The sequence below is a fragment of the Cricetulus griseus genome, chromosome 2, assembly GCF_003668045.3.
Source record: "Cricetulus griseus strain 17A/GY chromosome 2, alternate assembly CriGri-PICRH-1.0, whole genome shotgun sequence".
NCBI lineage: Eukaryota > Metazoa > Chordata > Mammalia > Rodentia > Cricetidae > Cricetulus > Cricetulus griseus.
The window spans coordinates 293,072,729-293,086,486 of NC_048595.1; the positions used below are offsets into that span (position 1 = coordinate 293,072,729).

At 42.3% G+C, this 13,758-nt stretch overlaps 1 protein-coding gene across 10 annotated transcripts in view; it reads left to right on the forward strand.

Annotated features, from left to right (window-relative positions):
- The first annotated feature begins 273 nt into the window (after positions 1–273).
- The window catches only part of Afdn (afadin, adherens junction formation factor), a 113,214-nt gene continuing 99,729 nt past the window's right edge, over positions 274–13,758 (forward strand). For 6 of the 10 annotated variants that reach the window (XM_027401153.2, XM_027401154.2, XM_035440449.1 and 3 more), the window contains exon 1: positions 275–492. In XM_027401153.2, the coding sequence (XP_027256954.1) occupies positions 388–492 (105 nt within the window). In that variant the 5' untranslated portion in view covers positions 275–387. Of the gene's footprint in view, positions 493–13,758 lie in introns of all 10 variants that reach the window. The other 4 variants (XM_035440451.1, XM_027401155.2, XM_027401158.2 and 1 more) reach the window with 1 other exon arrangement.

Consider the following 13,758-nt stretch of genomic DNA (forward strand, 5'->3'; position numbering starts at 1 on the left):
GAGGAGGACTCACCGCGGCCGGCGGCGGGGCGGCGGCGGCGCGCGCGCGACACCCGGCGGCGCGCCCCTGCTCCCCGGAGCGCGCGGCCCCGCAGCAGCACCTAGCGGAGCGGAGGGGCGCGCGCACACACGCACGCACGCACGCACCCACACACACGCGCGCGCGCGCACGGGGGACGCGCACGGCCGCGCGGCGCGCACGGCGGGCGGGGGGCGGCGCTCGGCGCACCGGCCGCGGCTGAGGCGGGCTGAGGCGGCGCGGGCCGGACGCGGGCCGAGCCCGGCGGAGGACGCGCGGCGGCGGCGGGCGGCAGGCGGCGGTGGCCAGGCGGCCTGCGGTGTTCAGAGCCCGGCCGGCCGTGGGGAAGGGAAGGAGCGGCCGCCACCATGTCGGCGGGCGGCCGCGAAGAGGAGCGGCGGAAGCTGGCCGACATCATTCACCACTGGAACGCCAACCGGCTGGACCTGTTCGAGATCAGCCAGCCGACCGAGGTAAGCGCGGACGCCGCTGCGGACGCCGGGGCTGGGAGGAGCGGGGAAGAGAGGGGAGGGGGGCGCGCAGGCCGGCGACGCGGAGGCCGCGGGAGGCTGAGCGCTGCAGGGTCCCGCGGCCGCCCCTCCCCCGCTGGCTCGCCCGCTCGCCCGCCCGCCAGCCAGCCAGCCAGACCTCGGACCCGCCCTCGCCCGCGGCCCCGTCCCCCTCGGCCTCCGCCCACCGTGCCGGCCACCAGGGTCCCAAGGGGCGGTCGTCCTTGTCGCCTCTTAACGTGCCCCGCCGCCCGGGCGGGGTTCAAGGCGTCTCGGTGGCCTGCGGAGCGGGCGAGCTGGCCACCTGCGCCCAGAGACGCACCTGGACGTGCACTTGCGTCCCCGGGACCCCCTCCTGACCAACCACGTGTGTCCTCGGACCCCCACCTGGGTCACTGGGACCCTTTCTAGTCGCGTCCTCGTGTCCCCAGATCCCACTTGCGCCCGCCGGACTCCACCTGGCTGCCCACCTGTGCCCACACAACCCACCTGTGCCACCCGGCCCCCACCTGGCAGCGCACTGGGCAGTTCTCCCCCCCCCCCCACGCGGCCCACTCCAGGCCGTGGGCTTCCCTAGCGGGCTCCACCGAGCCCTGGGGCGGACGTGTCCTGGTTGCGGCCAGTTTCTTTGATGGCGTCTTCCTAGTGTCGGGACGCGGATCCCGGCCCCTCCGAGGCACGTGACCGGCCGGTGCTCGCGGCGGTGAGCCCTGGGCGGCCAGTGCGCGGGTGCATCCGGGCCTGGCCGGGCACCCCTGCTGCAGCCCGGTGCAGCCGCAGTTCGTTTGAGGGCTGCGGGAGGAGCTGTGAACGATTCTGGGGGTGGGGTACACGCAGGTATCTAGCCGCTTGGTTAGTGCCCCAGACATGGTGCGAGCCGAGCTGGGTGGCTGGCGGGAAGCTTCTTGTGACAGCGGGGGCCGACGGAGGAGGACTTCCACTGCACGGCCCCACACTGTACCTGGGATGGATTTGTATCGGATCAGGAAAAAGCACTAGTTTTGATTTGTTGTGAGATAGGTGCTTGCTAAATTACAGCAGCGCTTAGCCGCGAAGGCATGTTGGGTAGGTAGGTTTGGAGCAGTCTTTTCGATGTAATCGCTTTCACTCTTGGCTTTCTCCCTTTTGGCTTAATTTTGTCTGTGGAAGGAGGCTTTTCCTTCCTTCTGTCTCACTGTCTTGTGAGCACACTTGACCTAGTTAGAGCCCTTCCTCCCGAGCCCTAATTGACAAGCTAAGGTAAATTATTGGGTTCAGGTTGCCAGTTTGCATGCCCGCGATGTTAAGTTACTCCTGATTCATAATTCTTACAATGACTTTACGAGTTACGTTTTAGTAAGCAAGTTTACTGTGAAGTGTTCATTCATAGATATTCTTTTAGAAAGTAGCCATCTAGTAATTTACCTTCAGCATTGTCTTGTCTTTCAGAATAATTAGCTGGTTTTTTTTTTTTTAATGGCAGGATAAAATTTGGAGGTAAAATATTGCTAGTCATGTGAATTTTCTTTCTGTTTTCTATTTTTTGTTTTGAGAGTTCTGAAGTATGGTTAAGAAGAGGCATCTTTTCATTCAAGAAGTAGTATTCAGCTCAACTTTTAGCCTTAAGCTGAGGCGCTAACTTTAAAGAATTTCAAATAAGGTATATTTGATTTAATTTGATTCTATTTTATGAGAATTAAGTTGAAACTTTTACGTATCGTTTTGGGGATACGAGCAGTTATTAAAGTTGGCATGCTTTTTTGGGAGACCTCCCCCCCACCCCCCAGTTATTCTGCAGGTGAAGAGTTGTATAGACAGTGAAAGACATTAAAGAATTTTAAATAATGGGGTTATCTTTTTCATACTACATTATTCTCACCTTACATTTGAACAGTTCTATTTATAGAAATGACTTGTAATTGAAAGCTTTCTTAATGAAGTTATTTTTCCAAAAATGTCTAATGCAATTTTTCTTAGCTTTATTGTTATGTAATGGCTAGCTCACATTTTCTGTTTTATTTGGAGAATCTTTGGATGCTATTAAAATTATTCTGTTCTTCGATTTGAAGCTAAGCTTTATGTTTAGCATATTATATCATGAAAGTAAATTCAGTCCTGTAAGGCCAGTGGTTTCAGCCTAGTTTGTCTAAGCTTGTCTCTGAAATTAATTTTACTATCTAATTCTTGCTTTTTGTTCCATTTGGCTGTTACAAATCAAGCAATTTTCTTCAAGAGAATAATTATTATACCAATTCTTGTTAGATGTTCAATAAACATTAAAGATTCACTGCAGAAGTTGATTGTGGAAGTTTTAACCCTTATATTTGTTTAATTGGTCACTCTGTATGTTTGTGAGTATAATGAGTTTTTTTCTTTTTTTTTTTTTTTGGTACAGTGTTCATATCTGTTATCACATTTTAAACTCCATTGGTAATTTGTGACTTGGTGGATTCTGGCAGCTTTGATCACTGATAATTCTTTGCTTTCTATATTTAGCAAGATGATAGACTTGAATTATATTTGCTTTTAAAGAAAGTTAGGATATGTTTTTGGCATCGTCCTGGTTACGTTTGCTTTTTCCTTCATGTTCACAATTTTTTTTAAAAGGGGACACTTCAAGGAATCAGCAGGTTGCTGTGAATATTTTTCACTCATTCCCTTACTTGGGTCCTAGGTTCTTGTGTACTTTGTGACTGGAAGATTGGTGTTAAGCTGAATTAATACCTTGACCACCATGGAAACGAATAAACACGTTTCTCAAAGTGTTTTGGGACTCTCTTCCTTTTAAAGTTAGGGCTTTATTACTTTAGGGATTTCTAATGATTTATGATGGTAGAGTACCCCTGTGAATCTTTTTAACTTCCCAGTACCTTTTCAGAAGAGGACTTCTCTGGTTGACCACAAATCTCACCAAGGCTTGTCATTAGACTTACTGGTTTTCCTCCCTCTCATTACATAAAGGCAAGAATTCAAAGATTTATTCTTGTAAAATTGCTATCTGTCAAGATTGGTACTTGGTAAACATTTGTGGAAAGAAATATTGAATACAGTTTACTTTGTGTTTGCCTTTATTCCTGACAAAGTATGGGATAGATGCCTTGTAAAAGTTTATTGAAAATTGTTTATATAATAAAGATGTTTTATTCTTATACTGATTTACTAAATTATTGACCTTTATCTTCATGAGATATCTTTTGGTCATTTGTTTTTTTATTATTTAGTTGTTTTTTTCCTTTTGGCCTCTGGGGGGAGGATAACCCACAATTTGTGTGGACACCCACATATGCTTTATTATTGGTGAACATGGTTCACCTGATTGCTTGGTTAATCTTAGAAGTCACGTGATGGATGATATTACCTAAAAGATGTGTGCAAAAAATAACTTGGAGATTGCTGTCAGATGGACTAGGAAGTGTTCAGGTGAAGAGGTGGTAATTGCATAGCTTATTATAGCTACATCCTTGTTCTCAACTGATAGTTAGGTTGTAATGATGCTTTGTCATGCAACCTAATTATGTTGGAAAAATTTTAAGGTCACAGTGGTAGTTAAAGTATTGGTAAGAATCTTTCTTGTGATTGTAAGTGAAACAGGAGGTTGTTGGTGAGATTTAATATTCACAGGCATCTCCTTCCTCCTTCCTTCCCTCCCCTCCCTCTTTTTGTTTTTCAGGACAGGGTTTCTCTATGTAACAGCCCTAGCTGTCCTGGAACTCACTATGTAGATCAGGCTGGCCTTGAACTCAAAGAGCTTCATCTGCCCCCCCCCCCCAAAGTGCTGGGATTAAAGAACTGTGCCACAATGCCTGGTCATCCTGTTCTTTTTTGTTATTGTTTGAGACAGAGGCTCCCTTAATGGCCTGGAGCTAGTGATAGTCCTGCCCCAGCCTCCTTAGTGCTAAAATTATAGGCATGCATGCTTGACTTCTTTTCCTCCTCCCTTAGTGACTTTGAATGGTTGTTATAACCCTTTAACTAGTTAACTTTTGTGTTTAGGAACTCTTGTAGCTCTTGTCTGATACTGTTAGGATACTGTTTTTTTGTTTTGTTTTTTTTTTTTGTTTTGTCTTATCAATAAGAAATTTATTTTCTGCTGGGCGGTGGTGGTACACACCTTTAATCCCAGCACTCTGGAGGCAGATGGATTTCTGTGAGTTTTTTAGGCTAGCCTGGTCTACGGAGTGAGTTCCAGGACAGCTAGGGCTGTTACACAGACACACACAGACACAGACACACACAGACACACAGACACACACACACACACACACACACACACACACACAGAGAGGGGGGGTCAAAAACAGATGGAGGAAGGGGAAATTATTTGTTTATAACAGTTTCAGATGTTATCATGTCCAGAATTTTTTAGCAGGTTAATTTGTAATTGTTAGATGATTGAACTGTTGAAACAGCTTGTTTTCCTGGAAAATTTGGACTTGTGTAAATGCTTTATGCCCCATATTTTTGTTTGAATTTCACACGTAAGTGGAAGTTGATTTACCCTCCCCTTTTAACCACTTGAGATCAAGTACTTAGGTTCTGTTTGACTTCATGGGGAGAAAGTCAGAACAGCTGGTAATGGGAAGAAGAAGAAAAGTAATGCTGACAAGGAAATGTTTCTCACAATAGCCAGTTCTTGAATTCTGTACTCCTGCAGCATGCTAACTGTCTGTCTTTTGGCATAATTGTTACACATGTTGCATAGATAACAGTCAGGTAGGTGTCACTTGCCTCCTGCAAACATCACCAGTAGCTGTTCTTTGGAAGCACTGGTCTGTCTTGAAGCCCTGAGCAATTTTTCATACCATATATGCTGGAAGAGGGTTTGAGAATTAGAAGCTGGCATCTGGTGGTGTCTGAGTCCACAGAGTGCCACTGTAGTAGGCCTGTGATGACTGTCAACATGACAGTGAACTGTTGTGAAAGGTTTCCGGAGCTCTTTGTTTTCTGGGAGCTTGTTGCTGGTGCATTTGCATGCAGTCTGCTTTACAGCAGTCATGGTAAGTCTTGACTTACCTTGCCCTCTTAAGCTGGTGCTTGGCAGCTAGATATAGCACTGGTATTGGTGGTGACTACTTAGGTACATAGGCTAGAATGGCATTTAGACCAGTTCTAATTTGTTGTTTGTTCTATGCCAATTTGTTGGCCCAGTAGAATATAAATTTTGTAAGTGTATATTTTTTATGGAATTTTAACTGTGATTAAATGACAACAGTAGAATAGTTGTAGAAATTGGCTTTCATATTAAAAGAAAATGGGAACCATATTAGGATTTGGTACCAAGTTGGTGGAAGCTTAAGAAACAAGTTTATTGTTATGTTATTGCGGGTGAATTGAGTAATTGTAATCTGTAGAGCATTATTGCTAGACATTGGTTATTGTTCTGGTAGCACAGGTTTGTTTTTAAACACTTTTGCCAGACTTGAACTTTGGGTAATGTCAGAAAATTATATAATAACTAGATACTACATATAAACTTACTTTCCGTAATTATATAATATGGAAAGTTATTTCTACATTACGGAGAGCACTGGTTTTGTCAAGAACTTTGGGGTTTCTATTAGTTTCCTAGCAGAGGTTATATGTAGACTATAAATCGATATAAACGGTGACTCACCAATATGATTAAGGTATTTTATTAGGGAATATGCCTTACTGAGCACCTAGCCAATTGGCAGGAAAGCGGAGCAAGCCGAAGCAGCAGGGAAAAGAGAGGGCTTTCCCACATGTGTCCCCGACTCTTAAAGACTCTTAAACTACCCTCACGTCACCCAGTCCACGCCCTAGGGGGCGTGGCCAGGTACACCTGTAGCCAGCTCCAGGAGGCGTGGTCAGGGTGACCCCTACAGTAGATTTTGCTCATTTACCTAGAAGATGCCTAGGACAAGGATTGGTATATATTCTTGGCTTGCATTTATACTTGTAAGGTAGGTACTAAGAAGTGTTCCTACGTACACTCCATACATTCCTACATACAAGCTATACACATCCCATTGATTATCAGTTCTGGGTAGGTAAGTGTTTGCTAGCACTGACATCCTGATAAGGCCTGAAAATCCCCGGGTATGCGGCCTGCTGGTGTCTCTACCTGGGAGTTGATGGCAGGTACATGCTATCAAGGATGGATTTTGTTTATTCACAAGCACATTTTTCTTAACATCTCTGCTCAATTTGAAATCCAAAGTCCAAAATGTTCCGGAAGCCAAAACAATCTGAATGTTAACATGCTACCAGAAGTGGAAAAATCAACATCTTACCTCATATGACAGATTATAGTAAAACTATAGGCACATGAAAATATTGTATAGAATTACATGTAGACTCTTTATAAAGTGTGGATATGTAAATATGAGTAATTAAAAATAAAAAAGTGTAACATGAACAAGTAAGTTTAATGTTTAAATTCATGCTCTATCCCCAGAATACCTTATTACATACATGTAGATATTATAAAACCCAGAAAAACATGAGCTCCAAAAAAACGGTTTTGATCCCAAGTACTTAGGAGTTCAGAACTGTATTAAAGCTGTCTGAGAAAGCAAGGGTGATTGACTGTGTTTGTTGGTCTCAGGTTAACTGGCTTAGATTTCTTTCCCCTATCCCTGGAATGGATTTTGTTCTAGCAACAATAACAACAAAAATTCACTCTCAAGTTTTGCATATGTCACTGGCCAGTATCACATAATTTAGACAGTGAATATGCTTAATAAAATGAAGCTAAGCACTAGACAAAATGCTTCCTTGTAATGCTGGACAGTAGTTTCCTAATGTAAGTTGAGCCTGAAACTTGAAGAATGTGAGACTGCATCATTCAAGTTTGCAGATATGTGTCAGGAATGAAGCTATTTAGAGACTTGGAAGTTGATGGATAACACTGTTAGTGTTTTTGATGTATATATATAATGTATGTATGTATGTATATATATATATATATATATATATATATATATATATAATGCTTTACCTTGTAAATGCCACTACATTGCAAGAGGGTGACCGTTCTGAACATTGACTTAAGCTGGATGCTGTTAATTGCAGCAGGACAGTAGGCATAGACTGGCATCTTTTCTCTTAGCTCTTCGGTAGTCAGAACAGACTGGGTAGAACTGTCTTTTCACTTACTGCCCTTTAGAACTTGCTGTAGTTTGCTGACTGACCCTAGACAAGCAATTCCAGATGTTTTTCACAGGTAGGGGTGTGTGTCTGTGTCTCTCTGTGGTGTGTGTGTGTGTGTGTGTGTGTGTGTGTGTGTGTGTGTCTGTGTGTCTGTGTCTGTGTGTGTGTCTGTCTCTCTGTCTGTGTCTGTCTCTCTGTCTGTGTCTGTGTCTGTGTCTGTTTAAAACCGTTTCGGTAAGATGAAATCAGATTGAGAACACACTTCAGTGGGGTCCAGCTCTGTGGTGAGGAATGTGCCCTGAGTTGTTTCCAGGTTGGGAAGATGTGTTCCAGAGAATGCCACTTAAGATCTGATTTTCTGATGATGCCCATTTGCTGTTTGCCTGCCTCACTGGTTAGGAGTTGTCCCTGTACTTTGTCAGGATTGTGGCTCCTGGTTCTCTGCTGCTTGGTTTCATGTGCTCTCTTAAAGGAAATCAAATGAGGCTGGAGAGACTGCTCAGTGGTTAAGAGCCTTGGCTACTCTTCCAAAGAACCTGGGTTTGATTCCCAGCATCTACATGACAGCTCACAGCTGTCTGTTAACTCCATTTCTAAGGGATCCCATGCTCTCTTCTCTCAGTAGAGCACTGCACACATGTAGCACACAGACATACATGCAAGCAAAAATACACAATAAAATGCACATAAAAATAAATTTAAAAACTTAAAAAAACAAGAAAATCAACTTAAAGGAAAGCAGGTAAATGCTGCCCTTTACATTCCTGTTAATTCTTAGAGAACTTGTTCATTTTATGTCTGCTCAGAGTGCACTGTGTACGAGACCTGTTGGCTTTCTTTTTCTTTGTTCTAATGAACTTTATTATAAATGAAACTTGCAAGTGAGTACAAATATTATGCACCCAAATGAACCAGATCCAAAATCTACAAGACTTGATGAATTTAATGTACAGTTAGGATCAGCATCTGAAGCAGACACTGCAGAGCTCCACATTAAAGTTTGTATTTTCAGTGTTGAATATATTTTATGTACTTAAGTCACCACCAAACCCAAAATCTGTAACAGAGTTAGAACTTTAAGTCTTCTTTCGTAACTGGTGCCCGTTACTTGCATTCAGCCCTTCCTCATCCCCATGTTCAGCCTTTCTTGTTCTCTTTCCTTCATGCTATACTGTACCCACAGGCATATTTGTTTACATATATGCAGATATTTTTGTCTACAGTCCACATGTGATGGGGAATATGTGGATTATTTCTTTCTGAAGGTGTGTGACCTCATTTAATATTTAATTCCATTCAATTTTCTACAACATTATCAACTTAATTTTTCTCTAGAGCCGAAAAGTATTCTATTTTTTGTGTATACTGAATTTTCATTATCTGCTGGGTTTTTTGTTTTGTTTTGTTTTGTTTTTGTGCATGCGTGAGGAGGCAGTTTCAAGAGAGGGTTTCTCTGTGGCTTTGGAGGCTATCCTGGAACTAGCTGTTGTAGACCAGGCTGGTCTCGAACTCAAAGATATCTGCCTGCCTCTGCCTCCCAAGTACTGGGATTAAAGGCATGCACCACCACCGCCCGGCCATTATCTGCTGTAGATGGAACAGCTGTGCTGATTCTATCTCCTTGCTATAATGAGTAAGGCCACAGGAAAACAGGGGTGCAGATATCTCTGTAGTAGGGTGTGAACTTCTCTGGGTATATGGCCAGGAGTGAAATAGCTGGGCCATATAGTAGTTTAATTTTTTTGAGCAATTTACAAACTAATTTCCACAGTGGCTGTATTTATACTTCTACCATAGTGAATAAGGGTTCCTTTCTTTAATTCTTTCCAACACTTATTGTCAGATTTGTTATTATTAGTTTTATATTCGTTGGTGTTTTGCCTCCATGTATATCTAAAAGGGTGTCAGATCCTCTGGAACAGGAGTTACAGACAGCTGTGAGCTGCCATGTGGATGCTGGGAACTGAACCTGGGCCCTCTCTGGAATAGCAGCCAGTGAGTGCTCTTAACCACTGAGCCATCTCTCCAGCCCCATTGTCAGACTTATTAATGATGCCATTCTGACTGGGGTGAAGTAGTGTTTTAATTTGCATTTCACTGATGACTAGGGATAGTGTACATTATTAAAAATGGTTATTGGCCATTTGTATTTTTTAAACCATCTATTCATCATTTGTTGATTGGAGGTTTATTTCCTTGATATTTGATTTTGACAATTCTTTGTAAATTCTGGATATTAGCCTCTTGTCTGAAGTGTAACTGGTCAGATTTCCTCCCATTCAATGGCTGTCTGTTAACTCTGCTGATTGTTTCCTTTGCTGTACAGAAACTTTTTTTGTGTAGTTCTTGGGGTTGTTTCCTGAACCATTGGTGTTCTATTTAAAAAGTCCTTGCCAACCCTGATATCTTAGTGTTGAATAATAGCATCACTCTGTCTGAAGGCCTGAGCTTGCTGCTTTGCTCCTTTTCTTTGTGCTAGTTTCTACAATGTGATTAGTAGTGGGAACAGAACAATGTGACCACTATAGGAAATCATCATGTATTTCAAGCCTACTTTATTTTGAAATTGATTAGCCACCTACAAACATTCGGAGTATAAAATCAAAGATACTGCCACTTTTTGTAAGTTTTGGCCACCTGTACAAATGCCAACACATGGGAGAGCCTAATACTGTCTAATAACTGTTACAAAAATACTTTATTCAGATGACCCAAAAGAGCCACCGAATACTCCCAAGATTTTGGGAGACTACAATTTATAAGCTATGCCCTAAATAAAATACTTAAGAGATGTCTATAATTTTTTTGTCTTGGGGCTCGACATAAAGCTCACAGATAAAGTGCTTGCCTAGCTTGCACAACATGTTAGATTTAATCCCTAGCACTGTAGCAATGATGATGATATGTATTCTAAAGTTTGATTTCTGTGAATGACATTTTCAAGTGGGGCTATAGCATAAACGTGTAATTTATTTTAAATGAACACTGAATTTATGGGAGAGTGGATTGCAATATTAATTTTAGACAGATTTTCCCACTTTCTGTGTTTTAATATGTTCCATTTTAATTTTTAGCTACTAGTGATACAATGTAAGCATTTTCTTTTCTATTTTTCTTTTTTCTTTTTTCTTTCTCTCTCTTTTTTTTTTTTACACATTCTTGTTATTCAGTAATACTGGCCACACCTAGTCACAGTAGTGACCATCACGTTTTTATTAAGTTTGAGGATATGACCCAAACCACCTAAACCACAGTGTGCAATTTGTTGTTGTCCCAGGCCCCTTTTCAGGGTGCATAGGGAACAGAGCAGCAGTGTAGTAGTGTCAGTGTAGTGTAAGAAAGATGCCAAATGTCCTTGTCTAATGTTGACATTGTTTTCTAATTAAAATAGCCTTCCTTCCTTCCTTCCTTCCTTCCTTCCTTCCTTCCTTCCTTCCTCCCTCCCTCCCTCCCTCCTCCCTCCCTCCCCCTTTCTCTTTCTTCTTTTTAAAAACATATTCTGATGGTGATTTCTCCTTCCTCACCTCCTCCCAGATCCTCCTTGCCTTCCCATCCTGCCCCTCCCAAATCCATATCTTTTCTTTCCCCTTTTCCCTCCATAGACAGGGTTTCCTGTGCAACCCTGCTGTCCTGGCACTAACTCTGTGGAGATCCGACTACCTTTGCTGGGATCAAAGGCCCTACAAACATTTGCAATTTTAGCACTTTGATTTCTGACTGGCAACATTTAAGATTTCCTTATTTTTTATCTTGTGGCAGTGTGTTTTCTAACAGTTAATTCCTGGGTGTGTTTAAGTTACTTTGGCTATTTGGATATCTGTTATTTAATATTATAGACAGCATTACTGAACTGTATTGATGGAATACTATTTTTAAACAGTGAAAGATGCTTATTATTAATCATTAATTTAAAAGGGTAGTACAATTCAGACACTGGATTTAAATTTCTGAGTACATGAATTTGCAGTAATACCTTTTTAGACAGTTTACCTAAGAGGAGGAGCCTGCCTTGAGTACCATGGACAGTGATTTTACTGCATGTAATGTTTAGGACTTCAGTGTTTAAACTCTCAAGTTTGGCAGAGCTGACCTTGTTGAGTTCATGGTACAGTTAATGTGACTTTTATGGCAAATTTGCCATAAAAGTGGTTAATTGGCCTCCATTGTAATAAGTTATGCATTTAAAGGTGCTGGTTTTCTATTATAAAATGCATGCTTTAGATGTTTGGAAATTCTAATAGAAGCAACTACAAATTATCCAGTGCATTCTGTCCAGAGAAGTTCTTTATTGACTTTCAGACTTTCTTGTAGGATTTTATTTTACTTAGGGATGGGAGGGTACATGTTATATCTGGTTAATCATTTCCATTTTAGCTACTAATGAATCATATTTCTTAGCTGCATCTCTGTCAAGAATTTAGTTATAAAACAGACCCAGGTTATTTGGTAATGGCACTCCATGCTTCATTGCTGTTGTGTGAGTGTTTTCTTTGTGTAACCTCCTTCTCATGCCAGTCCTGGGGGGGCGGGGGCTTTTGCTGTTCCCATTTGTGAATGATGAGAAAAGAACTGTGCAAGGGACACAACACAGCCAGTCAGTCACATAGCAGTGATGCAGCAGGTAGTCTGACTACACCAGCTGTTAACTCCTGTGTTTGTAATCCAAAGCAGTGTTTAAATACAGACACCTTTTACACATGTGCACAGGTGTATGTGTGTGTGTGTGTGTGTGTGTGTGTGTGTGTGTGTGTGTGTGTGTGTGTGTGTGTGTGTTTGTGGCAGGGTTTCTCTTTGTGATAGCCTTGGTTGTCCTAGAACTTGGTTTATACACCATGCTGGCCTCAAACTCACAAAGATCTGCCTGCTTCTGCCTCGGAGTGTCAGTATTAAAGGTGTGTGCATGGATTTTTTTTGTTTTGTTTTCGAGGCAGTGTTTTTCTGTGGCTTTGGAGTCTGTCCTGGAATAGTGTATTGATTTTTTAAAAGTTACATTGTGTGTGCATGTGTGCTCCCCTGTGTGTGCACGTTTGAGGGAGTGAGTATATGCCATGGCACACATGGAAGTTAGAGGACAACTTTCAGGAGGCAGTTTTCCTTTAACCACATGGATTCCTGGAATTGAACTCAGGTTATCAGGTTGATGGCAGGCACCTTTACTTGCCAAGCCATCTTTGTGGCAGTTTATAGTATATTGACTTTTATCTTGCCTTCTAAGGCTTTTTTCAATCATTCTTTGAGATAGATTGCTCTGTCTTTGACAGGCCAGATGATAGATTCGGTGTTTTACTAACTACAGGCAGAGTATAGAGTTACTGTATCTCCTACACAGCAGCCAGATTGCCATGAATGTGTTCAAAACTCTGTAGCTCTATGAAACCTTTCTTGTGCTCACCGGGCAGGGAGAAAAAGAGGATAAACATGAGACAGTGAGTTCTGACCGTGCCAGCTGGGCCATGAGTGTTTGGTATCTGCTGTAGCTTCCCTCTTGTGTTTCTTTAGTACTGGCTCCTTACAGAGCTGCTCCGCCTTACCCGATCTAGACTGAAAACTAAACAACCTCTTTCTTCTGCCATTCCTGGAGACCCTGATTCTCCTTTCTGCTAAAGCTCAGCTAATTTGATTTCATAAAACTATCAAATATCAGTTTTCTTCAGGTAACATTTGAAAATTGTTTATAGGCAGTAATTTGATTATGACTAGCAGATACTTACTATCTACAGAGTGAATATGAGTTGCTCCAAAAAAGGAAGGAGTTTCATGCTTGGCAGGTTTAGGGGTGAACTGTTGAAACTTAAGTCCACTGATGACCTTTGTGTAAGATTAGTAAAGCGTGGTGAGTCTAGGTGGGAAGTAAAATTCAGTTTCGGGCCTTAAAACTTTATTCCTGCAGTTATTTGGATTGTAGTTTGCAAAGGTCACTGGATAGTAATTTAAATTACAGATAGGCAAGGCCTTCTACTTGCTTTTATTTTATGAATGAAGCTTTTTCTTAAGTAGTTTAAGAATCACATCTTAGTATAATTAATTTTATTATGAGAACAAATCTCATGGTTATAATTGTATTTTTAGATGTATAATTTTATTTCTGTTTCACATAGCATACATTCCTGTGGTCTATGTTCTGGAATAAAGTACAGT